The sequence below is a fragment of the Elgaria multicarinata genome, chromosome 4, assembly GCF_023053635.1.
Source record: "Elgaria multicarinata webbii isolate HBS135686 ecotype San Diego chromosome 4, rElgMul1.1.pri, whole genome shotgun sequence".
NCBI classification, from domain to species: Eukaryota; Metazoa; Chordata; class Lepidosauria; order Squamata; family Anguidae; genus Elgaria; species Elgaria multicarinata.
In genome coordinates this window covers 127,038,269-127,062,873 of record NC_086174.1, presented here as the reverse complement: position 1 = coordinate 127,062,873, position 24,605 = coordinate 127,038,269, and the positions used below count along the sequence as shown (strand labels likewise).

The 24,605-nt window shown below is 42.0% G+C and overlaps 1 protein-coding gene across 1 annotated transcript in view; it reads left to right on the top strand.

The window, feature by feature from the left end:
• The first annotated feature begins 1,928 nt into the window (after positions 1-1,928).
• MBOAT2 (membrane bound O-acyltransferase domain containing 2) overlaps positions 1,929-24,605 on the top strand; it is a 75,150-nt gene continuing 52,473 nt past the window's right edge. Inside the window, exon 1 of the mRNA XM_063125826.1 lies at positions 1,929-2,104. Within this exon, the coding sequence (XP_062981896.1) occupies positions 2,033-2,104 (72 nt within the window). The 5' untranslated portion in view covers positions 1,929-2,032. The remainder of the gene's footprint in view (positions 2,105-24,605) is intronic.

The following is a 24,605-nucleotide window of genomic DNA, read 5'->3' as shown; positions in this document are numbered from 1 at the left end:
GTTGCATTCTAAAGCTGCAATTCTATGCTCAACTATTTGGAAGTAAGCTCTTTTGAATGCAATGGGACTTACTTCTGAGTAGCTATAGGATTGTACTGCATGTATTTTGCCCTGGAAGCAGTTGTGCTGCTGAAGTGGAGAAGCCATAACCAATTACCATATTTGCGAAGGAAATTATATTGCCATCTATCCACTGGGATTATAGACATTTGGCTTTTCAAAGACTCCCCTTTGAAAAATGCAGCTCTTTACATTTATTTAGAAGGAAGTCCAAGGGAGTTCAATAGGGCTTATTCCGAGTAAGCACAAAACAGGATATTATACTACAATTGCTCCTGGTTTTTTCCTCCAATGAGCTGAATGCTAACTGCACTTTTCCGTCTTGTTCTGAGGAGTGAACCCAAGAGGAAATCTCTAGTGGAACACCTGAAATTCTCATAGCCAATTTTCTCTAAAATGTAGAAAAATCAGCGTTCGAGTAGTTTTAAAGATACTCTCAGCCAGTAGGCAAAGATTGCAGGTAGCTGTGTTGGTCCATTAGGGAAAAATGCAAAGCAACAGTAATATCTTTTGCTTGCTAACTTGGGAGTAAAGTCACACTGCTCTGGGTCTTCCTTCCAAGGAAATATGCAAAAGATCGGACTGCACGTCTTCCTTCCATCTTGGGAATGATACTAGTTGAAGTCTGATTCCCCCCCTCCCCCATCACACCCACTAACATGTTTCCTTTCTCTGACCATTACCCCACACCTCTTCAGCTTGTTTTGCTAAACAAGCAACCTCACCCAAGTAAAATGCAAAGCAACAGTAATATCCTTTGCTTGCCAATTTGGGAGTAAAGTCACACTGCTCTGGGTCTTCCTTCCAAAGAAATATGCAAAAGATCGGACTGATGGTTTTTAAATTTTGTATATTTGTTTTTAATGTTCACTGTTTTTAACTTATAAATGTAATAAATAAATAAATAAATAAAAGTTTTGATGAATCCTAAAACATTCGCTCACTACTTTGTGATTTTTAAATTGATTCCTCTCATAATAAAGGTATCGTGCTACTGTTGCTTTTGGATCATTCTTGACCGGTAAGTAAGATATATTCACCATTACCGGTAATCTTTGGAAATTCATATTACTAGGAACGATGCTCTTGCAGAAACGCATGGATGGGCATGGGCCGGGCCGTCTAGCAATAACGAGGCACGCTGCCCCTCCAGAGGTTTTGGACTACAAACCCCATCATCCTCATTCACTAGCCATGCCTGCTGGGGCTGATGGGAATTGCAGTCCAATACATCTGGAGGTTGGGGAAACCAATCACTGCCTCTTTTCTTTCTCACACGATTCCCTCTCTCTCTTCGCTTCTCTTCCAGGTACTCCGTTTCTATTGTCCCCGTTATCAGCGAAGGCACCCGCGTTTAGTTCACACACGCTTCGCGTGTCGTTCCCCACAGTAACTCGAGGGCAGATCGCCCTCCCATCTCAGCTGGGACCCGCCCATGAGTCCCCCTCGCCATCCGAAGGTGGTCGTGGGAGGGACATCTTTCCCAGCCGACCGAACCTCACTTTCTCTTCCTCGGCAGTAGCCCCAACCCCTCACTCAGGAAAGGGTGCTGCCTCGGCTGGGCAGCAATTGGACCGGTTCCTCCTTTTGTCCTGTCACTCAGCGCCAGAGTCTTGTCAGGATTGAACGCTGGCGTTGTCACTTATCGGCCGCTTCGTCCCGCCTCGGTCGGGCCGCGATTGGGCCCTCCCCTCCTTTCTCCGCCGTCACTCAGGGCCGGCGCTACGTCGGGATTGGGCGGCGGCGCCGTCCCTTTCGCGGCCGTGTTCTGCTGCCCCCTTGTTGTCACGACGCCGCTCGGGGCCGGGGCTTTTTCGCGCTGCCTTTGCCGCCGCTGTTGCTGATGTTCTGAGGGAGCGAAGGGAGGGGAGCGGTGGCGGCGGCTGCTGCTGGTCCTTCTCCACTTTCCTCTCGCCCGCCTTCCCAACCTCTTGGGCCGGCCCCAGAGTTGCGGGGAAGCGCCTTCTTCGCCATGGCCACCAGCACCACCGGCTCCACGTTGCTGCAGCCTCTCAGCAACGCCGTTCGGCTACCCATAGACCAGGTGAGGCTGCCCGGCAGCGGCGGCAGGAGCAGCGAATAGCAGCCGCCCTTTGGGAAGGGAGCGAATATTTATTATTTTTAAAAGGGATGTAGTTCCCCCATCTTATCCCACCCCATCCCCCTCTCTGTCTCTGAGCATTCTTCCCTTCCTCTTTTGCTTCCACCTTCTCCCAGCCCAGCCCACCTTGCACACTAGAAAGTAACAGATTTATTTTATATATGCATCGCTCTTTCTTAATGCTGTGATATGTACAAAAGGTTTGGAAGGGGGTGTGTGTGTGTGTTCGCGTGTGTTGATGAAGGGGAGGTTATGCATTTGCACACCCACCGTTTTGTATGTGCCATCATATTCTTAGGGTATGTATATGTGTGGTTGGTTGCCTACCACTCAGTCCTTTAAAAAAAGAAAAGAAAAGCCACTGGGTAGGCAAAATTCTCTGTGTAATCCCCCCCTTTTTTAGTGTTTTTTTTGTTTTGTGCACGTGTGGATTTCACTACTTCAAAGTGTTACTGTGATTTTTGTGTTTTTTAATGTTTCTGTTACAGGTGCCATAGGGAGAGTGATAAACACATTAATAGGTATGAATTGCTACATTAGAAGCATGATATGTCATATGTAACAAAGATTACTTTCTGAAAGTACTGAACTTAAATACCTACTTTCTGTGCAGCCCCTCAAAAGGGAGAGTTAAAATAGGATACTGGGAGCCAGGAGCTATTTCGTTGGCTGTGGGGGAAATCTTGGCTCCCTTAAGACCTGTGGCAAAATTCCCATTGACCTTCTTGGGGATTCAGGATTTCATCAGTTTGAGTTTGGCCTTGAGAAAACTGTAACAGTGGAACCCTTCTTTTGCTAACTATGAGAAGAGGGGTTTGTGGGGCTCCAGATGTTGCGAAGCTTTAACAGTTTGTAGTTAATGGGTGGGTGCTGAATGACTGGCAAGTATTTATTTTGCATCTCTGAATAAATACATTGCATTGTGATATTTACACAGAAGCAATACAGCATGCAGTACTATCTATATTGTTTCTTGCCCTAAAAGCTGAACCAATACTAAATGACTGTAAAGTTCATATATATTGCAAATTATGTGTACAGTAGGAAAGTGCATGTTGCCAGTAAGAGAACCGAGGCACACAAATTAAATTACTTCCCTGGTACATCTATTTAACACCCCCCCACAGCCCCTCCCCGTTAGATGCAGGAGTAGGATTCTTAAGTTGGGTTATCTAGTGAACACCTTTACTTACGTCTACTCTTTGTAAAGGCTTTTTAAAGGTAATACATTTCATTGCATAGTGAGTAGTTGACAACTGTGAAAATCTTCTCATTTTCATACCTCATGTCCTCTATGGGTTTTTTAAAAATGCTTCAGGCAGGCTGTAAGGATGTGCTTTTGTTCAGAAAAAGTAAGTGGAAAATTACCCCCCATGCTGTGGCTAAATTAATAACAAGCTGTACCAATACAAAGAAAACTTTTAACAAAATCATTCATGGCACTTACTGAAGAGCAGAAGAAACAAGTAGTAGTTTAGGGATGGCAGCCAACTTTCTTCTGAGCATAGCTGAATAATTTCTGAGTTTAAGCTACTTCAGTGCAACTGGAAACAGAATTGATGAGAGACTGAATCTGTTGTATATACAACTATTGAGAGGTGCTTGGGTGGATCATGGAGCTTCACAAGTCTTAGCTTTAGAATACTGGTGTTTTGATGTTATGAGTTCCCCATTATTTGATGCTATAACTTTACCCTATGCGTGAACTGGAGTTTTGGATACAAAGAGTACAATCCAATCAAAGTTAAGGACTTTAAAAGCCCATTAATTTAATTGGAAGATAATTTTCTACTGAAATTAGTAGGACCAAAAAATCCTTACCTTTGGCTGGAGTGAATTAATTAGGAGCATAATTTTCATATTGAAATGGGACTCAGCAGAGTTTAACTGGAGCCAAGTTGCACCCACTAAGTTTAAGGTATGTTGTTGTTGTTGTTGCTGCTGCCAATAGCACTGGTATTTCAGCAGTTGAGTATATCTGGTGAGGACTGCTTCACACTTTATGAAGCATACATCATGGTGTGCAGTGCTTCGTGGGCATATCACTTCATGGGTGTATGAACCATAGACATATTAGAGTAGCAAACACATTAGTGTGAATGGCAGAACCTTAGTTGCCTGCCCTTTCCTAATAATCGTTTACTAAGGGCTTTGCTAGATGTACCTGTTAAACCGGGTGTGTGGAGGGGACAGCCTGTGCTGCAGCTAGCCCTGTTGCGGCTGCCATTTTTAAAAATGTTTTAAAGGGACAGGAGCGCTCAGGTAAGTTTGTTTTTTAAAAAAGGTTTCCCTGCTCCCCCCCGCCCCATCTCTCCCACCGGCTCCGCTCTTTCCCCACTGGCCCTGATCTCTCCCCCCCGCAATTCCCCCCCAGCTCAATGGGCACAGCGCTCCCCCGGCTCTTCCCCCTCTCCCCCCCCTGTGATTCCCCCCCCAGCTTGATGGGCACAGCTTCTCCCACCTACTCACGAGTAAGTCGTGTAGCTGGGAAAAGCCGTGGAACGGGCTAGACCTTCCGCAACCCTGGGCTGAGCCCGGGGCTGCGGAAATACCAGGCCAAAAGTGGTGCCGGTTATCCTGGGCCAAGGGAAGGTTGACCCCAGGCTGACCCTGGGATCCCCTGTGCATCATCTGGACACACAGGGGTGAGCCTGGATATCAGCCTGGGCTAAACCCTTGTCTAGCAAAGGCCTGAGTGTTTAAGGGCATGTCTGTATTTATATTTATCATGTTGCCTTGGTATGTATAGTATAGTATAGTAAACACCTATAGCCAATATGATTGCCATGTACATGTGTAAAATGGCTCAGAGTATGGTCTCTCTAAGATTTCCAGCTCTAGGGAATACTGATTTTGTAATCTGTAAAATGAGCTAAAAATACCTCTGTACAAAAAGTGTGGGGCATTTCAAAATGTATTGCGTTATCAATATATTTTATGGATATTTTGTGTCAAGGATTGTTGGCATGATATCTATAATTATACGATAAGTTTTAAAACTTTATTATTTGGTCTACTTGAGTTGACCAATCAGTGATAATATAATACACACTTGTTGTGCTAATCAAAAAGAGAGACGCTTTGGTGTCTATGATACAAAGTGAAATCACTTTTTCTCTCTGGTGAAAAAGAAGCTCTGGTCAGTTTGGATAAGACACACTACCTCCACTCCTCTCTCTTAAAGATTTGTTTTCAGTTTGCAGGATAGTCCTAACCGTAGTTTGCCATTATGTTCAAATTTGGAAACCATGGTTAGCACTCAGTTTATGAGGGCTGGTTTTGGCATCCTTCAATATTGCATCCTGAAGCTTCTAGGAGAGGTCACTTCTCCCCCATCCAACATGTCTGAACATTTCATGTCCTGCTTGAGTCCCTTCCATTTCCCTTCATTGAGGGCCCTTTGCCTCCATTTGTGGCTATCTTCTACATGCTTCTCAGTAGGCCGTGGGTAAGTGAGTAACAGCAACCCCACGCTTTGCACCCTTGACTCAGGGTCCTCATGACTTGTGATTTCTTAATTTCCTGTATCTGTTGTATGCAAGTCCTTGCTTCCATCGTAGCTTTAAATTCTCCATTCTTCCTTTGCTCTTGCTATTCCTGAGTAAAAGCAGCAGCAAATGTCTCAAGGCAGTGATTGAAAGAGCCAATCATTTTGTTGCAACTGAAGATAATGGCCCCTTCCAACTGCTGACTTAAGTAGGTGCCACTAATTCCCTAGTGGTCCACTCAGTTGTGAATTGCAAAATAAGAAGGGGTTTATATTCTAGACTTCTAGATTATGTTGATTTAAAAATGGTTAGAGTGAAGCTTGAAGGGTGTTTTGTTTGTTTTGGTGCCGTCAGTACATGGGGAGCCAAAATATAATGCATGAAATGGTCTGTGGCAATGCACAGAATGTAGCCAGGTAATTGTGAGCAAGAGTTAGGTGTGGCTGAGAAAAATGAACAAAGGAATCTTACATTATGGTTAGTGAGAAATACCCTTTTGATAATATAATACACACTTGTTGTGCTAGTCAAAAAAAGAGACGCCTTGGTGTCTGTGATACAAAGCGAAGTCACTTTTTCTCTGAATGGTGAAAAGGAAGCTCTGGTCAGTTTGGATAAGACACACTACCTCCACTCCTCTCTCTTGAAGATTTGTTTTCAGTTTGCAGGATAGTTCTAACCGTAGTTTGCCATTATGTTCAAATTTGGAAACCATCGTTAGCACTTCTTCTTTCAAATAGTGTCTGAAGCCATGGTTTGTAGCGCAAGCCATAGTCTGCCAATTTGGGTAGTCACATAGCAAATTATGTTTAGCATTGAATTGCAATCTGAAAATGAATCTGCAACAGAGCGGGGAGAAGAAGGGAGCATCCAGTGTTTGAACTTAGCCAGAGCTTCTGAAAATAAAGCCCTGCATGAGAGGGAGGAGGAAGTGCACAATCCTATGATTCATTTCTGATTCAAACAGTGTTTCAGAAGATCATCTGAACTGAACCTCTGTGTGTATGTGGTCTAGCCTGGACTGTAGCCACTGATGGAAGGTTGTCCCCTTCCCTAAATTTTGGCTTTCCATTCAAAAGTAAATTACTAGTCTTTTTGCTAATGGAGATACAGGGGGAAAAATTGCAGGAATCGTTGTACATGATTCTGAGGAAGATATAAACCTGCTCCTTATTTTCAGCAATCAGGCCAATGAATTCAAAAGGCACTGGGTTGATTGACATGCACTTGCCATTTATTTTTCAATATTATTACAATTAAATGCTTTTTAAAAATATGTAACTAGGTTTTTGATGCATTGTTAAATATTCCCATAGTGTATCCTCTGGTTTCCCCTGTGACGTGCTTACTGCAGACTACTATATTTGGTTGAGGGGAGGGAGTTGGTGAGATTGTACTCTGCTACTGCTTGAAGCAGTTTGGTGTCATGCACAGAGTTGGGCTGAGTCCTGTATTTATATTCCTCTTGAACCATGGAATGTTTCTCTCTCAGTCAAAATGGGGAAATACTGCCCTGCTTCACTAAGATACTGTTAGGATGAGCAAGATAAAGACGATAAAGCACTTTGTAAACTAAGAGTGATATTAGAATGATTAATAAAATACTTAACCAGTAGCAAAAGTGTTGGAAGTTATTTGTGTATTGTAAGGAAGACATTGTGAAGCTGGTTGTATAAAATGCCACAGCTTTATTTTAATTTATGTGGAGTTGGATTGTCTGAATTCCTCTCCCCTTATTTTTTATTGGTCAGCATGAGAAAGAGGCCACATTCAAGAGCTGGCTGAACAGCTCATGTTTCAAATGAGTTCAAATAGCTTATTGTGTGTTAAAAATTGAGAAACTTTCCACCTAGTCTTCTGGGAATGTGAATTTTCATTCCCTGTCATGTTTTTCTCCTAGGTAGATCTTCCCTGCTTGCTCCAAAGACCTGTAGGATCCTTGTTTCACCCTTGTTCAGTCTGACCCTGGCGACTGCGGAAGACAGAAGTCTCTTCTAGCATTGCTGCTTTTCTGTTGCCATAGAAATGGGCAACTGTGATAGACAAGAGGTGTTGAACAGCCTCTAGGCCAGTGGAGTGGGAAAGCTGCCATTGTAGATTCAAGAGACTAGGACAAAGTAGAGAACAATCTAAATCTTCTGGCCCATCTTCAGAGTAGATTGTTCTGAACTCAGTGTGTGGAGACATGAGAGAGGTTCTAAGCTGGGCGTTTCAGCAGCTGGGAAACTCAGGAATGAGAAAAATGAGGTGCAACAGGGCCATTGTCTGCAGGGAATGATTAGATTCTGTATAACTAAAGAACTGAGCCTTTACTGTTTGTACTGGAATGGTTAGATGCAAAGAAATAACTAGGTTCATAAATGTAGATGTGGTTTGCCTTCAAGAAGGGGACAGTTTCACAGTGCAGGCTTCACTGTGTGTTTTGAAAACATATAATGTTGCTAATACCATATGTGCAAGATGTATATGACATTGCAAATGGGATATTCTTACAGATTTATTCATTACATTTCTATGCTGCCCAATAGCCAAAGCTCTCTGGGTGACTCACAACAATTAAAACTATAAAACCCAACACGATAAAACGTAATATAAAAGTTTATCACTATGGTATAAATTAAAAATCAAAGCAAAACCTAGCAGCATTGCAAAGATTTAAAATACAGTAACAGATTTAAAACAGAAACCAAAAGGCTAAAATACTGAGGGAAATAAGGTTTTCACCTGGTATTGAAAAGACCACAAGGTCTTTTCAAAAGATTGTAGGTGCCAGGTGAGCCTGTCTGCGTTTGGACAACACAGTAGTCAGTGGTAGGTTAATGATCAACTCCATGGTTGATTATTGAGGGGGTAGTCCCCACATGACATGATTATAATCAACCATGGTGTAGATTAAGACCAGCGTTGAGTTGACTATTATTCAACAGTGCACTTGATTGAAATAATATGTTAATAAATTAACATATGTACAAGCTTTTCGCCCACACATCCCTTTTGCCCCTCTCTTTGTAGTGTGTCTTGGGCTATAGCTAGACCTAAGGTTTATCCCTGGATCGTCCAGGGGTCAAACCTGTTCACCTAGGTGATACACAGGGGATCCAGTGCTCAGGCAGGGGCGAACCCTGGACGATCCCAGGATAAACCTTAGGTCTAGCTGTGGCCTTGGTAAGCTAGGAAGTCTCTTATTAACTGTAGTTTCTTGTTTTTCCTAACTGGGCTAGGAACAAAGATATCGTAGAAGTCAAAAGTATTTGATATGGGTTTCTGGAAAATTATTTTATTTATTATAATTACACTTATATACCGCCCCCGTAGCCAGAGCTCTCTGGGTGGTTTACAGAAATTCTAAAATTGAGATGAAAACAAATATACAAAATTTAAAATTTAAAATTTTAAAACACAGAACATACACACATAAAGCATTAAAAACCGTTAAAAACTAAACATGTAGGTGATTAAGATGTGCTGCCATATGCCTGGGCAAAGAGGAAAGTCTTAACCTGGCACCGGAAAGATAGCAGCGTTGGCGCCAGGCGAGCCTCTTCAGGGAGATTGTTCCACAGTCTGGGGGCCACCACCAAAAAGGCCCTGTCCCTCGTTGCCACGCTCTGAGCCTCTCTCGGAGTAGGCACCCGGAGGAAGACCTTAGATGTTGAACGTAGTGACCATGTATATTCACGTTGGTAGAGGCGTTCCGTCAGGTATTGTGGTCCCAAGCCGTGTAAGGCTTTATAGGTCAAAACCAGCACCTTGAATTGGGCTCGGAAACATACAGGCAGCTAAAAATTTCAGCTCTAATTTGTGTCAGATAAATTTCAGTTTGCATCAGAAAATTTCAGTTTGCTGGAAAGAATGATCCGATTTAGTCATTATTATTACTCTGAGAAAACCAAATGCAGTAAAACAAACTAACAGATTTAATACAAACTCCTCCACCTTCCCCAGCTCAAGAAAAGAAATGAGAGGATCCTCTGGCATCTGTGTGTTTCTGAAAGTGAAAAAAAAATGAATCACAGTTTTAGTTTGACATTTGCTTTTACTTACAGTCTGAAACTAAGAATTTTAGCTTTGGTTTTCCTGCAAATTTGCATGAATCCATACCTGCACAATTATGCTCTTTAGGCTACAGGGGAAATACAGATTTCTGGCTGGTTTTGCTTATTTCCACCCCCCCCTTATTTGGTGCCCCTTGGATTTTCCCTCCCATGGGTGAAAAATCGAAGGGTTTTGAAGGCGGATTGGGTGCTTCTTGTCTAGGGGAAACTACCTATGGAGTGTGCTCCTATCCTGCAAACCTTGAAGGGGTTATAGAGTGGCAGCAGCTCAGTAGTCTTCAACTGGTGAGTCACAACCCAAAAGTGGGTCGCAAGATCAGTCTAGATGGGTTACAGCAAAGATGTTGCTACATGTTGGATAATTGTGGAAGTGGGTCCCATGTTGCAGGTTGGGAGTCTCATGTGGGTCTTGGGTCTGGACAGATCACTGAGCTATATGATCCCATCTTGCTGCCTGACTGTATAAATGAGGATATTAACCCATGGTGCCTGGCAGATGACACAATAACCTAGAGTGGATTAAATAACCCCTACTGCAGACCATGGGTTATTGGAGTGGGTTATTTTGGGCAAATAGCCCATCCTGGATTAAAAAAAACCCTGACAGATGACATGATAACCCAAAACGGGTTATCTGGACCCAGTTACTCTCTTGAAGAACAAGCATGGTAGAACTCCAGAGTTGTGTGAGATGCGAACTACGTTTCAGGTAGGGGAGCAGGATGTCAAAGTGATTTTAAGTGTTGTGGGGCAGGGTGGGGGCATTTATTACGTTCTAAAGCTCACTCCTGGCCAATAGTAATTTATCTTAAAAGAATTTGTCATCTTGTTTCTTTTAAACTTTACAGTCACTATAGTTGTGTTATTAACACAAGTCAAACAGGCATTTTTGAAGAAAAGAATTTTGGCATTTATACCTAATGGATAAGCTCATTTAATTGCTTATAACTAAAGTTACTCCATATACATCTAGTAAGCTGGCCAGAGATATAGGTGTTCTCAGGAAAAATTACATGTTGTTTGATCCTCTGGGGTTTGGTGGGGAACAAATAAAAATAGCACTCTTATGTTCATCCAATCTTTTAAAACTTGCATAAGTTTATCCTAACTTAGGATAAATAGTTTAGTCTGATAGAAGAAAATGGATGTATTTATTGATGGATGTTCTGAGCCGCTGTATGTAATTTATGGAATTATAGAATTTCAGAGTCAGAGGACGAAAACAACATGATGGCATTCCTTGTAAAGTGGATATTGGAGCTAATCCAGGTCACTCTTCTGCAAGAAACACACTAGAAACATATATGTCGTAGATTAGTCCTGAACCACTGGTTCAGCCTGCAATTCAGAGCCATGGGCTTCAGAGGGGTAGCTAGCATCCTCTCCCATTCCCTAAACTTCCAATGTAAAGAGGAGCTATGAGACCCAATGGCCAGGTATATATTTGTTAAAAGGTGACGATAGAAGCAGCACCTTCATGATTGGGTCAATATACATATCGAACTCAGGATAACTGACATTTGCTGAAGATACCTTTAGCAATTTTAATAACTAAGATGGGAGAGGTAGTCATAGGTGGAGACCTTAACTCAATATGGGATGAAAAAATAGATAGACAAGAGGAAAGGACAACAAGAGTCAGTTCATGAAAGAAGTCGGACAATATCTTGGACGACCACAACCTCATTGATTCACGGAGAGAGCTTTACCTGGATGTTCGGGATTAGACATACTTCCCTGCCACATTTTCCCACACTGCTTAACAGTCTACATTTTAGTGTCCAGGAATTTGGCCCTGTCTCTGGCAGGCTCAGAAACCAGAGGTGTGAGGGTGTCAGATCATGCTTCTGTAACTACAGTTGTAGTTTATTTATTTCGGCCCCAGACCGGCAAAGGCTGCAACTACAACACTAATAAGTTAAGTTTTACATAAGCATATAGCTAGACATCTCCTTTAAAAAGCAAAATACTGTAGTGTGCAGGTTCTTGGTGACCTGTCATCACCATACAACATTATAGCACAATACCATACAACAATCATATGACAAAATACAATTAATGATATAATTAAACTGTTTTCATGAACGCGAAATTCTAGTTATGTGAACACTGACATTTGAGGAGGAAAGCAAGTACATGGAGCTACATAGAAAAATGTGGAAGAGAGAAAAACTTCTAAAAATATTTCCCAGTGCAAAACTACAGACATAAAATAATGTAGAATTTTATACAAATAGATCTCCAGTTCTGTTTTGTTGTTGAAAACTTAGTATGTGAGAATTGCATCTTAAATTGATGGCCATCTCCCACATAGATCTGAAACAATGGATAATTTTAGGAAGCATATTGATTAAAGATCTTTCTCAAGTTATGATTGAAATATGCCACCTTGGTCCCTTTAGGAATAGTACCACTTTGAGAACGATATGATGGTTGTCAGTAAATAAACAATGTGGAGAAAACTGCTTAACAACTTTATTCACTTAGGGGGTTAGAGTATTTTGTTTCCTCTTTGTATACACCTTCAGAAAGAACTAGTTAAATCCTCTATGAAGGTCAAAAAATAGCTTTGTGTAACTTTTTTCTTTAGTTTTTTTTTCTTTTTGCAAGGAATTATCAACAAGAAAAATACTGTCTTCATAGAAGCAACTGTAATCTCTTAAAAGATCAGTCTGAACATGCATGTGATAAGAGACTAAGTAAATTGCATCCCTATTGGTATTGGGATGCTAAATGTATTAAGGTTGCAGGAAATATGGAACAGGTTCCAAATTGTGGCAGATCATCTTCCACTTGCACACAGGGGCTTTTAGCTCTTCTCTTCCAGTAGCAGTTCCGTCAAGGTCAAGGAGACCTCTGGAGTATCACTCCAGAATGGAATATTTCCCTCCCAAGTGTATGTCTTCCACTCCCACACAGAGTGAACGTGGGTGATTGGATTACCGCCATCGTTTACAAGAACCAATAGTGAACATATCCTGTATAAATAAAAAGGTGTTAAATGCTGAAACCTGTCCTGAATTAAACAGGAGAAGTCAGTGTTCGGAAAAGATTGTCAAAATGTGTCTGTATAATTGTATCACTATATGGATGAACTGACTACAAAAGGTCAGTGTAAGAATGCAGATGTTTCTTCAAGCAAAAATTATAAATTGATGGCTCTGGAATACTACAGTACTTATTTCATACATATCTGCTTGCTGAAAATATGGCTTAATCTACACATGAAGATTGTTTTGTTAAAGGAGGGCAACATGAGTTACTCCTATTGAAGAAGCAGTTTATTATTAAAAAGCAATGAAAAGGTGTGTTATGTCTGCTTACTACTGCTTTTGGGGGCAGGAGGGGAGCTACTGTGCTCTTTCCTAAATCATTGTGTTTTCATTTGATGAGCTTTAATATTTTAATTATAGCTTTGTTACTGTATTTGTTAGTCACCTTGAGTACTAATCTTAGTGGAAAGATGGGATATAAAGCTATTAAGTAACTATCACGAGTCTACAAATTCTGCTTGGTCTTGGCAGACAGCCATTTTGTCATGGATCCTATCCCTGGTGGAACTGGGAAGGGGCGCACAAGAGGCACAGTCTCAGATCTGACTTCGTGCTGCCTCTGAAGTACAGCATAGTGGCAACCAAATTTTTGTCCACTTGGTAAATGGATATGGGGAAAATGTTTTTATCTCTTTACATATGGAAAATATCCTATTGGGCAGTATCCAGTGCTGCCCATCCACCAGCTGGAGCCACCACTATCACAATGGGAAAGTAGCATTTTCTAAAGCAATGGGAAATGAGCTAAAATGCTAGTTTTCAGACCAGGGTAGGTAAGCAGAGCTCTGTGGACCATTCCCACTCAGTAAATAAGCATTTCAGCTTGTTTCCAAGGTTGCTTTTGGAAATGCTTGCTTCATGTTGTGCTATAGTAGTGGGTTCCACAGGTGCAAGAGGTTAAGCGGAGGCACAGCGGCAGTATTGGGTAGTACCCATTGAGTATTCATGCATGTGACATCTTGCATACTTGCTGGCATAACTGTATGTGATTTGTGTATCCTAATCTTAAGTATATTTTCTCAAAAGTTCGTTCCCTTGCATTCAAGAGGGCTTACGTTCGAGTACATTTACACAGAATTGTTGTCTAAAGTTTATTATTAAGGATAGTTTATTCTTATGCTATTAGAGTCGTGGTAGACAATTACATTACATACAAAATAGAGCAGTGATAGAAAGGTCTGAAGCTATATTTATTTAAAAATAGCAAACTGACCCTGTTTCACACAGGTTGCAGTTGCCTTTAGTATGATACAGTGAAGCCTTTAATCAAAGTTATGTAGCTATGAGGCTTGGACACACTGTGCCTACTCCACCTGAGTGAAGCCACACCTGTTTACACTGCTAGGCACTTCTTCCGTGGTGCATTCCTACAGTCCTCTGAGGGAGGGGTCTGTCCACTCCATTTCCTTGAGAGAGGTCTGCCCCACAGCAGTGGGAAGGGGCCGCTGTATAATTCTGTCCCCTGGGCTACATCCCCCTGGTTTCAAATTGTGTCAACTGCAAAGCTATGTGCTGAATAGGGAAGTCTGCCTGCTAGTGACTGAAGATGGTACTGCAGGTTTGAAACATACTTGACATGACACATTTAAATTAAAATTAATGAATTAAACAAAACAAAACAAATAACCCTGAGGTGCACGCCCCTTGAGTCCCATTAGCATGCATGCCAACTTTGAGGTATCTAGGTTTCATGATCTTGGCTCTATGATGCTGACAGACAGTCAAGCATACTCTTTTATTCTCACAATAATGTATGAACAAGGATGGGGAACCTGTGACCCTCCAGGTGTTCTTGGATTCAACCCTGGCCAGCATAGTCAGTGATCAAGAATCATGGGAGTTGTAGCCCTTTTAGCTCCCTCTAATGGTCTTCCAACAAAATGTGAAGATCTTTTTCTCTGGACAGGGCTTTGTCCTGTCAATCAGATCTTAGTTATCATTTTCTGCTGCTGTTTATCTAGCTGCTTTATTGATTCTGTGTTTACCTGCTTGTTTTGCATTTTCTTAGATTGTTTTATGTTGTATTTTATCTTATTTGCTGTTAGTGTTCTTTGGCACCATAGTGTGGAAAGGCAGGATATAAATTCAAACAGTTAATTAAAAAGTCAGGCTGAATGATTAAAAACCAACAATATCATAATAGGTTGAAAATGGCTTACATAGCATGCTTAGATCTTTATCTGGTTGGAAAACGATGCAAATTTGGAGGCAGACCATTCTTCCCGGGGAGGACACATTCCACATACAAAGCACCACAGTTGAGAAGCTCTTCCTTCCTTGGGTCACTAGGAGGCAGAGGACTTGGACCTATGATGATGATGGTATTCAGACAGGTTCATGTGGGAGACATGGATGACTTCCCATGCATGGGACCATTCTTCTTTGCATTGTGACAAGGATGGGATTCATCAGTGTGAACGTGGAGGTACAAGTCTGGATCATGGTCTTACCAATTGCCTGTCCCTGCATTAGATATAATAAGAAAGTATCCTCTCTTACTAGAAGTTGTATTGTCTCTATTTGTGCCTATTCTACACCACAAATTATTTATCTACCTAGGTAGAGTTATAACAGAATTGGGTCACGTTCTGAATTAATTTGCCCTCTTCTACAGAGGTTTAGCACGTGGTGGGAAAAGCACCTGGTGTGTGCATTGAGTGAGACTTTGAAAAACATTTTTGCTCTCGTTAATAGGAAAGTTATAGAAACAAAAGCCAAAATTCTATACATATCAAATGGAAAAATGAAGTAGGATTTACAGTATATGGATGCTTTAAAAACACACATGACTTCTACATTTGTGTTAAAATTCCCCATTGAAATGAGCTGGCTTTGCAATTCCTTTTATTTTTTTCATTTGTAACTGTGCATAGTTCTTGTACTTTGGTGTAAAAAATAAACCATACTTAGCCTTTCTAAGTGGTTAGCTTTCTATAGACTTTTCATACCATCTTCTCAGTATGTACAGAGTTTGAATTTGATGTCTTGTGTGTGTCCCATGGGGGATGCAAGGAGAGAACTGTCAAGATATCTGGGCTCAGTGGGATGTTATTAATTAGATAAGTTTTAGTTGAACAACACTTGTTCTTGGAAACTGCTAGAATAGCTTTCTCACATTTTTATTAGACAAGATGGCTTTTGCAAGTAAATTGCAAAACTGTGCAAAGCTACATTTAAATCTGACTTGGAAAGTGTCAGACAAGAGTCAGGTTCAATATTTACAGCAGCCCATATTTTTGTTTCTACAAATGTTATGGAAATAATTTGATTATATCTGTATTTTCATGCCACATATTCCTAAAAAAGAGAAGATGTTTGGTTATTTTTGTGTAATAATCCTGTTGCCATTTTCCTAAGAGTGTAGTAATGCTGGTTGGGTTGCAAGACATCCCCTGCTGTATTTCCCAGTCTGACTTTAAGTGTTGATAGGTCTAGAAGGTGGAGACACCATGGGCTTCTGAGGCCTTAGCTAGACCTAAGGTTTATCCCGGGGTCGTCCCTGCCTGCTCCCAGGATATCTTGTGTGTCATTTATGTGAACAGGGATGACCTTGGGATGATCCCGGGATAAACCTTAGGTCTAGCTAAGGCCTATGTCTCTGCCACTGTTGTAATAGTAATTAATGGTACTGGAGCTAATGTCACCACCCCTCTTTTTCACTGTCGCCTTGTTAGTGAGAGCCAGTGTGGTGTAGTGGTTAAAGTGTTAGAATAGGATTTGGTAAACACATTTCAAATCTCAGTTGTGAAACTCATTGGGTGACTTTGGGTCAGTCACTACCTCACAGGGTGGCTATGAGAATTTAAATAAGGCAGGGTATAGTTAAATAAATATTACTTTAAATACTGCTTGTAGAAAAAGCAGTTGTTTTCAGCAACATTGACTGGTGCTCCTGGGCGAGAGATCACCTTGCCCAGGACCACCGACATTCCGGGAGGGAGGGTCTCGTCATTTTTTTTTTTTACTGAAGGTGAGCGCACGAGCGCTCCAATGCCAAAGTAAGTTAAAAACACACAACAACGATCGTGCCCCCCAATGAGCATGGTGGGCCTGAAGAGCTCCGTGCCCCATGCCCAGTTTCTGGCTCCTTGCGTTTACTCGTGAGGAGCTGGGACGAAACCAGGACGGCCACCCACACCTCGCGTGGTCTTGGGACGATCCCGAGACCACAGGAAAAATCGGGCTAAAAGCCATCCCGGTTATCCCGGGGAAATGGAGGGATCATCCCTCCCTGCTCCCGGGATCCCCTGTGCGAAATGTTGATGCACAGGGATGATCCAGGGGTGATCCCTGGGATAAGGCATGGTGTAGACATGCCCCAAGTTGTTTCATCTCTGCTCAGCTAACATAATAACAAATAGCAAAAATATAGAGTTGATAGATGGATGGATGATATTCTGAAGGTGACGGACTTGACCTTGGGGGAGCTAGGGGTGGTGACAGAAAGTTCTGGCGTGGGCTGGTCCATGAAGTCATGAAGAGTTGGAAGCGACTGAACAAATAAACAACAAAAGGTTTTTCCTGGGTGGGCTGCAGAGACTTCAGGAAACATATAGGCAGTCTAGCTTGTGTGTTCCTGGCTGTTTCCTTTCTGTCCTGCAGCATTAAGCTGAGTTTATAAGGGCATAGATTAGTAATGAGCCAATAGGCCGTTTCTTGTGGGTAGCTTTTTGCCCTAATGCACTGTTTTCCTATCTCTGCTTTAAAGCAAAGTTGGGAACTCTGCCCTGGGCTCATGAACGATGGGCAGGCCTCTGCTTTGTCCTTAAACTGTGGTGGTATTGTTTTTTTCTTAAATTGGAGACCTTTGCTAGAGCAAAGTTTGTGAAATCAAGGTCTGACTAACCCTTTTCTTGTCAAACCAGTTAGAGTTCTATCTTTTCAATCGTGTGTTTCGGGGGAAGTGAAACTGCTCAGAATCTGAGAAATTTTCCAGTTAGAGATCTTGGGTACTGTCTGAACAATGTTATATCCCACTAATTTAAATGCCCCTCTTCCCTCCCCATCCCCCTTTCCTTGTGTGTCATGTCTTTTTTAGATTGTAAGCCTGAGGGCAGGGACTCCCTTCCTGGGTTATTGATTGTAAGCTGCTCTAGGAGCCTTTTTGGCTGAGTAGGATAAAAATATGATAAATAAATAAATGGGACTTAAGAATGCTTAACTTTGACTGAATTGCATTGTGTGTGTGTGTGTGTGTGTGTGTGTGTGTGTGTGTGTATGTATGAGATATATATTCATTCATTCTTAAAACACCTTGGGACTTGGGTGCCTAAAGGACTGCCTTCTTTCTTATGACTCTACCTTCTCAAAAGCATTTTTCTGCTCCCACCCTCAGATCCCAAGTAGTGAGGCAGGCAGTGACTGGAACAAGATTTCTGTTAGATGGTCCTGTTATTGAAAGTTCACCCTGAAATATTTTCAAGTTTTGGTTGGAAACCTTTTATTTGCCCAACTTTAGTTCTTCTGCTTTTAAACTGTGAGCGTTTGCGGTTTGCTGGTTTTAATAGTTTAGTTTGATTTTAGTATTATACCTGTGTATAAATTGTTGCAAGGTGCTCTGAAAGTATTTTGGTTTAAAAATGGGGAACAAGAAATTAAGATAGATACGTTTTGAATTTGTAATCCTCACATTTTCTTCATTTTGTGTGGCTATTTGTGTGTGTGTGTGTGTGTGTGTGTGTGTGTGTGTGTGTGTGTTAAAACTAGTTTAGTTATTATGTAAGTTGGGACCATCATGTTGTGAGTTGCCCATTCAGAATTCTTTTTGGTGCTGATGAAATTCATGACGGCCCTAATTAATATCATGGAAATATATGCTGTGGGATGCTAATTGTTAAGGGTACATGTAACTTAATAGAGCTTGTTAGAGAAGTAGAGAGTAACATAAATGGGGAAAACTCTTAGAAGAAAAACTCTACTTTTTCACCAAAAATGCCATTTGGCAAATCCAGCTCCTAACTGTAGTTATGCTCCTGTGAAATTGCATTGCTTCTGATGTCAATATGTAGTGTACCTAATGCAATCACACAATTTGTGGCTCTTCTGAAGATTTTCCTCCTCAATTTGTTTAATGTGAATTCTTCATTGACAAGATGAATTGTGGGGGAGGGATTCTGTAGAAAAAAATAGAAAAAACCTAATAAAATGTTTCTAAAAATACATAGCCATCTAAAGAAAGTACGATTAGTTCTTAGTATTGTAGTATACCCCTATGTTCCTCTCTCAAGAGTTTCATAATCTGCTTGAATAAAATCGTTACTATCTTTTTTATCAAGGGATACTGGTCTCTTAAGAGGATAATATGTTTAATGTTACCTCTAGAATATTTAACTTTCAATTCTTGCCTCCCTGCCCTGGATAGTGACATGTTACTAAGAAGAGTTTGTTCCACTGTTTTCTCGATATGTTTAAGCTCTAGAGCAGCCTTCCCCAAGCAGGCATGTTGGACTACAATTCCCACCAGCCTTGACTTTATGGCAGGGATGGTGGATATTGTAGTGGACACCCAGATGGGGAAAGCTGCTCTAGAGAATTGCCAGGGGAAGGGAGTTCAGTAATTGTATGTAGCTGCAGATGAACTTTAGGGTCTGAGAACAATTGGTTCCTTTCTTTGTAGTAATGTGTTTAGAACAAATAATAATACTTTTTGTTTGGGGCAGCAATAATGCTAAAAAAAGGGCTAAAGATGCCATTGTTAAATTTTAAAAGTGTGAATGCAAGTTTAACAAGTCTTTATGAATATTTCTTCACTTTCATATATAGATAAACTTTATCAACAGCATGATGGGTGAGGTGGAGATTTTTAATTGCAATATAATCCAGTTCACTGAATCCTTCACAGATCTCGGAGATGTTATATATAAGCATGGAGGAATTTGGATTGTTAATTTTAATGCCATGTTTGCTCTTAGCTAGGTCTGTGGTCAGTTCCAGTGTCTTTGAATAGCAGCTTACATTACTGCACTCAGGCTGAATCAATGCCAGTATCAAATGACTTTCAAGCTTTTGCAAGTACAGTTTTAATATAGCTTCCTTGGAAAGTGTTCCCTTTTAAGCAGTTTGGCTGCTGCAAAATCTAGACATTCTTGGTAGTGCTACAAGAGACACCAATCAAATGAAATACTGTTGGGAAGTGGAACAATTTTTTATCAGTTTCTGCAACTTGGTCAAATGTGGGAAACGGTTTGGGTAGAGTGATTCTTGGGAAGACTCCTTTCATTACAAAAATGTCACAAGGCTTGGGAAATCCAGTTACCACAGTGCTGTGCCAAAGCAGACTGTCAGGTTTTATCTTGTCTCTACTGAGAATTACAGCCTGGCTTGATCTTAGTCTTTAAACAAGCAGCTAAAAAGAGGGGTAAAAAACCAAATTACTTCATGCGCTCTTCAGAGATGGGCCTTTGACTTATCCATTCATCAAAGCATGACATTAATGTCACCCTCTGTAGGCTAAAATTGAATTGAGTTTGTCTCTGCCCACTCATACTTGGGAGTTTTTCTTTCTTTTTCCCCTCCCTTCTTTCTTGGCCATTATATGTGGCAGTGATAATGGCTCATTCTTGAGATGCCTGACCCCACAATGGAACACTCTCACTCACACATGGCACTATGTATTAGCTTCTTATTTGCCTCCCTCACTCTGTGCTCTGGATTGATTGGCTTTTCCTCTTCATCTTCATGAATTTGCTGCCTTATTAGAAAGACGTATGCAAAGTTATACAGAATAGACATTCTCTGTTAATTTACCTGTGGGTGTTGGTCGCGGGGATGTTGATATGAGAGAAAATCACAATTATAAAAACCCATAATTTTCATTACATCTTTCTTCTGGGCAGAGATCTGAGAAAGAGTAACATCTGTTTGGTGGACCTCCTTGAGGGTGGTTACTCCATATTATCCTGGCAGCACAGGCTCCCAAATCCATTTTGGCTGAAGTAATATGAATGAGCAGGATGTGGTGGGTTATTTGCAGGGAAGAATCAGTGGGAAGGAGGAGGTGCTTGGAATGCCTGACTTAGCATTTTATGAAGCATAGCGAAATTTAGGGACATTCAGTTCATTGCTGAAACATCACTTAATACATTGAGGGCTTTGCTAGACCTACCGGGTGTTCCGTCGTTGAGGAGCGGTGAAAGCGGCTTTTCCCGTTCAGCCGTGACGCCTCATCATTCACACCTGCCTTCGATTTGTGGCGGAAGTTTGCGCCGGTTGTGCTGCTGCCGCCGCGAGCATGGTTGCGCAGCCACACCGGCCTGATTGCCGCGGCTTTTTTTTCCGCTCGCTGCACGGTTTGCGCAAGTCCGAAAGACCGCAAACTTGCGCAGCTGTCAGCGATGCCGCCGCTGGCCCCGGCAGCGGTGGAGCCGGCGGCGGCAGTGTCAGTGCCAGCTGAAGTGCTGCTGGTGCTGTTGAGGGTCAACATTGATGCGCTCACTTCCTGATGGGGGTTGTGGCGGGTGTTATATGACCCGAGGTCTATCGTCTGCATGGGCACTCTGTGCCTACATCTCCCATCATGCCTCTGAGGTGTCGCCGCCGATGACCGCCTCTGTGCCCTCTGCCCCATCCCAAGGAGCCAACCCACATCTGGCCGTAGCCATGGCAGCAGCCCACAAACAGCTCTGCCCTCTGCCAGCCTGGTACCCACACCAACAGGCAGCGTACAGCACCGCCATTATGCAGCCACGGTGGCTGCCCACCGTGAAGAGTCACCAATTCCCCATGAAGGCGGACTGTGGGATGCCCAGCTTTCCGAAAAATGACCCACGCAGAGGTTGCAGTAGAAAAAACAGGCGCACATGCCCCAGCAGCGCACCAGCCACTTTTCCGGTCCTCCGTTCCTGCGCTAACTGTCACTGTGGAAATTTTTTTAAAAAGCCGCTCCGCCGCGCTGCCCCAGCTGGCGGGCTGGGCGCAAATGGCGGACGCGGCTTGACCGAAGCCGCTGGCCACTCCCCTTAGCATGCCTTTTCCTGACCAGTGCAGACCGCAGTGACCTCACATCCTCCCACATGTACTCCGAATTACCGCGGCCCGGCAGGAAAAGGCGCACTTGAACTCACTTTTTTAAAGTCGGGATAAAGAGGCTTCACCCCAGGATAACGACGGATCGTCGTGAACGTCATCTGGAAGCCTCGACGCGACTGCCGAAGGTTACGCACGCTACAGCCTCGTCTAGTAATGCCCTAGTTCTCTGATTATAGTACTCCTCGGTCTTTTGTCTGTGGTCTGTCATGTCTGCATCCTTACTGCATCCACATGCTATTAAACACAATTTATATGTAGTTAACCTTTAAACTTCAATTCTACCATGAACCATTGACTGGGTTTACACAAACATGACAACCCATACTCAAGGTTGAGTATGGATTGAATGTGGTTTGTTGTTGAACTGTGGGGTGTTGTGTGAACCTAATCATGCTAACAAATCATGGTTTATTAACCACGAACGACCCACAGTTCACAACCTAATAAACCATGGGTTCTCTTTGTGGGGTGTTTGTGATTAACAAACCATGATTTGTTAGTACAGCTGGGTACATACAACAACCCACAACTCTAAACAACCCATACTTAACCTTAGGTGTGGGTTACTGTGTTGTGTGAGCCGAAACATTGTGACTGATGAAAGCAGCAGGTCAAAAATGAACATAAATCTTTCTTTGTTATTTTGTTTAATATCATTTCTAGAATAAAATGAAAATATCTAAAGGTTCCACAAATCACTGTCTGGACATAGAATCAATCACAAAGAAAAAGATGTGAACACAGTGATTTAAAATGTCATCTTCTAGTACATGAACACCTCTTCCTAATTCCAAAATTCCATGATGTTAAAGTACCCCAAATCTGCAAAAGGACATTCTCAGAACTCTAAAATGTACCTTCCAGATTTTCCAGTGCATATTACCTATCCAGTTCCTTTTGAGACTTATAGTCGTCGTCCCCCATCTATAACCTAAATACATCCATCTGTAGTTGTTTATATTAGTTGGTTTTTATCCAGATTGGTGGTTCTGGTTTGCCTGTGTTGCAGGGAGCTGTAGAAGAAAGATTCCAAGCACTGTGGCATCTCCAGGTAGTACTGGGAAAGTCCCCTATCTAGAACTGCGGAGAGCCACTGCCAATCAGTGTAGACCACACTAATCTAGATTGACTGATAAGGCATGTTCCTACCAAGTTTAAATATTTGGGTTCTGATCTCCAGTTTGTAGTCTGAATAATTGCTTATTCAGATTCTCATAACATATAAAGTTATTTAAAATGATTGATTTTAAATCCTTTGTTATGTAGTTTCTCCCCTTGTAGTTTTAATTATGACTTAGTAAGTCCTGTTCATTAGATTCAATGTCCATTTATTACAGTACAGATTACCAGTGTCACATAATATTTTTTAATAACTTCTGTGCTATGTTCAAGGCTGTTTCACACCATGGTTTTTATCACCTTGGTAGCCATAGCACGTTCTTCTCACTGGGAACTCACCTCCTCCTGGCGCAGTGAAGCCTTAGTCTGGAAGGAAGGACCTCCCACATACTCAGACGATCATATCTCTGTCCAAGCGCCTGTTGATATGCCCCCAACTCCTTGATAAGTATCTTGCTCTGAATTTCCCTCTTCCCTTAGTAAGGAGGAGGGGGAGATCTTTAGAAGGAGGTATCACCTATACAACTACAAGGGCTAGTTGTTTGCCATAAAGTACTATGCCAGGCTCCCAACAAAGGCACTGAGAACTGTTCAGTTAGCTGCAGCCACCAAGGCTCCTGAGTCCCTAATGGAATATTTGGCTCAAGAGGTCACATATTACCTCAAACTTCTCCTAAGGGTCCAGAGGCAACCTTTTCTGAGTTCTTAAGAAAGAGGTAGGCTAAACTATTATTTGCCCCAGTAAGTTCTAGAATCCTGGGAGGTCCCATTAGAAGATATCTTGGCAATAGCCCTTACCTCCAACATGGTTTTTGCAGCTAAGGGCAGCTGCCTTTGTACTTATTTGAGTGGCAGGAGGATTGAGAAAGCCCTCTGTAAAGGATCTGAAACCTCAGGGGTCCTTCTCAGTGACTAAGTTATTATCTCTATTTTTTCTCAGTAGTTCTCATGTACAGTTAAAACATATAAATATAAATTTACAAAAGTAAAATAGAATTAAACATGCAGTAAAATTTAAAAAATGTTAAATTGTTTTAAAAACAGTAACAGATTAAAATGGGGGGATCCAATACATTAACACAAGTCCAGAGTAGTTCCAAAAGCCTGCCGGAACAAAAATGTTTTTGCCTGCCTCTGAAATTGTAGCACAGAGGGAGCCAGCCTAGCCTTCCTGGGAAGGGAGTTACATGTTTATTATTCATTTATTGCATTTTTATACCGCCCAATAGCCAAAGCTCCCTGGGCAGTTCACAAAAATTAAGTAAGATTGTACACATGGCATGACAGAGGCCCCATGTACATGTTTATACCCTACATATAATGTAATTATATGATATTATGTACCCTATTTCTTCGATTCTAAGACACACTTTTCCCCCCGTATAAACATCTCTAAAAATGGGGTGCGTCTTAGAATTGCAGGTTTGTCTTAGGTTTTGTTTTTTTTCTGTTGGTGGTACTGAAATTAGTGTGCGTCTTACAATCGAAGAAATACGGTAATCATGTATATCATATGCCACCTGCGTGTGTGTGTGTGTGTGTGTGATTGGGCAGGATCCAATTGGGGACCCTGCCAGCCCCAGTGTGCACGTAGCCCCTACCATTGGCAGTCTCAATTTAGCACTTCTGCCCCTTCCAGAAATGAGTGGTTGTGTGCATTTTAGGGCTTTCCCCCAGAAGTGCTACATCACTGCTGCCAGTA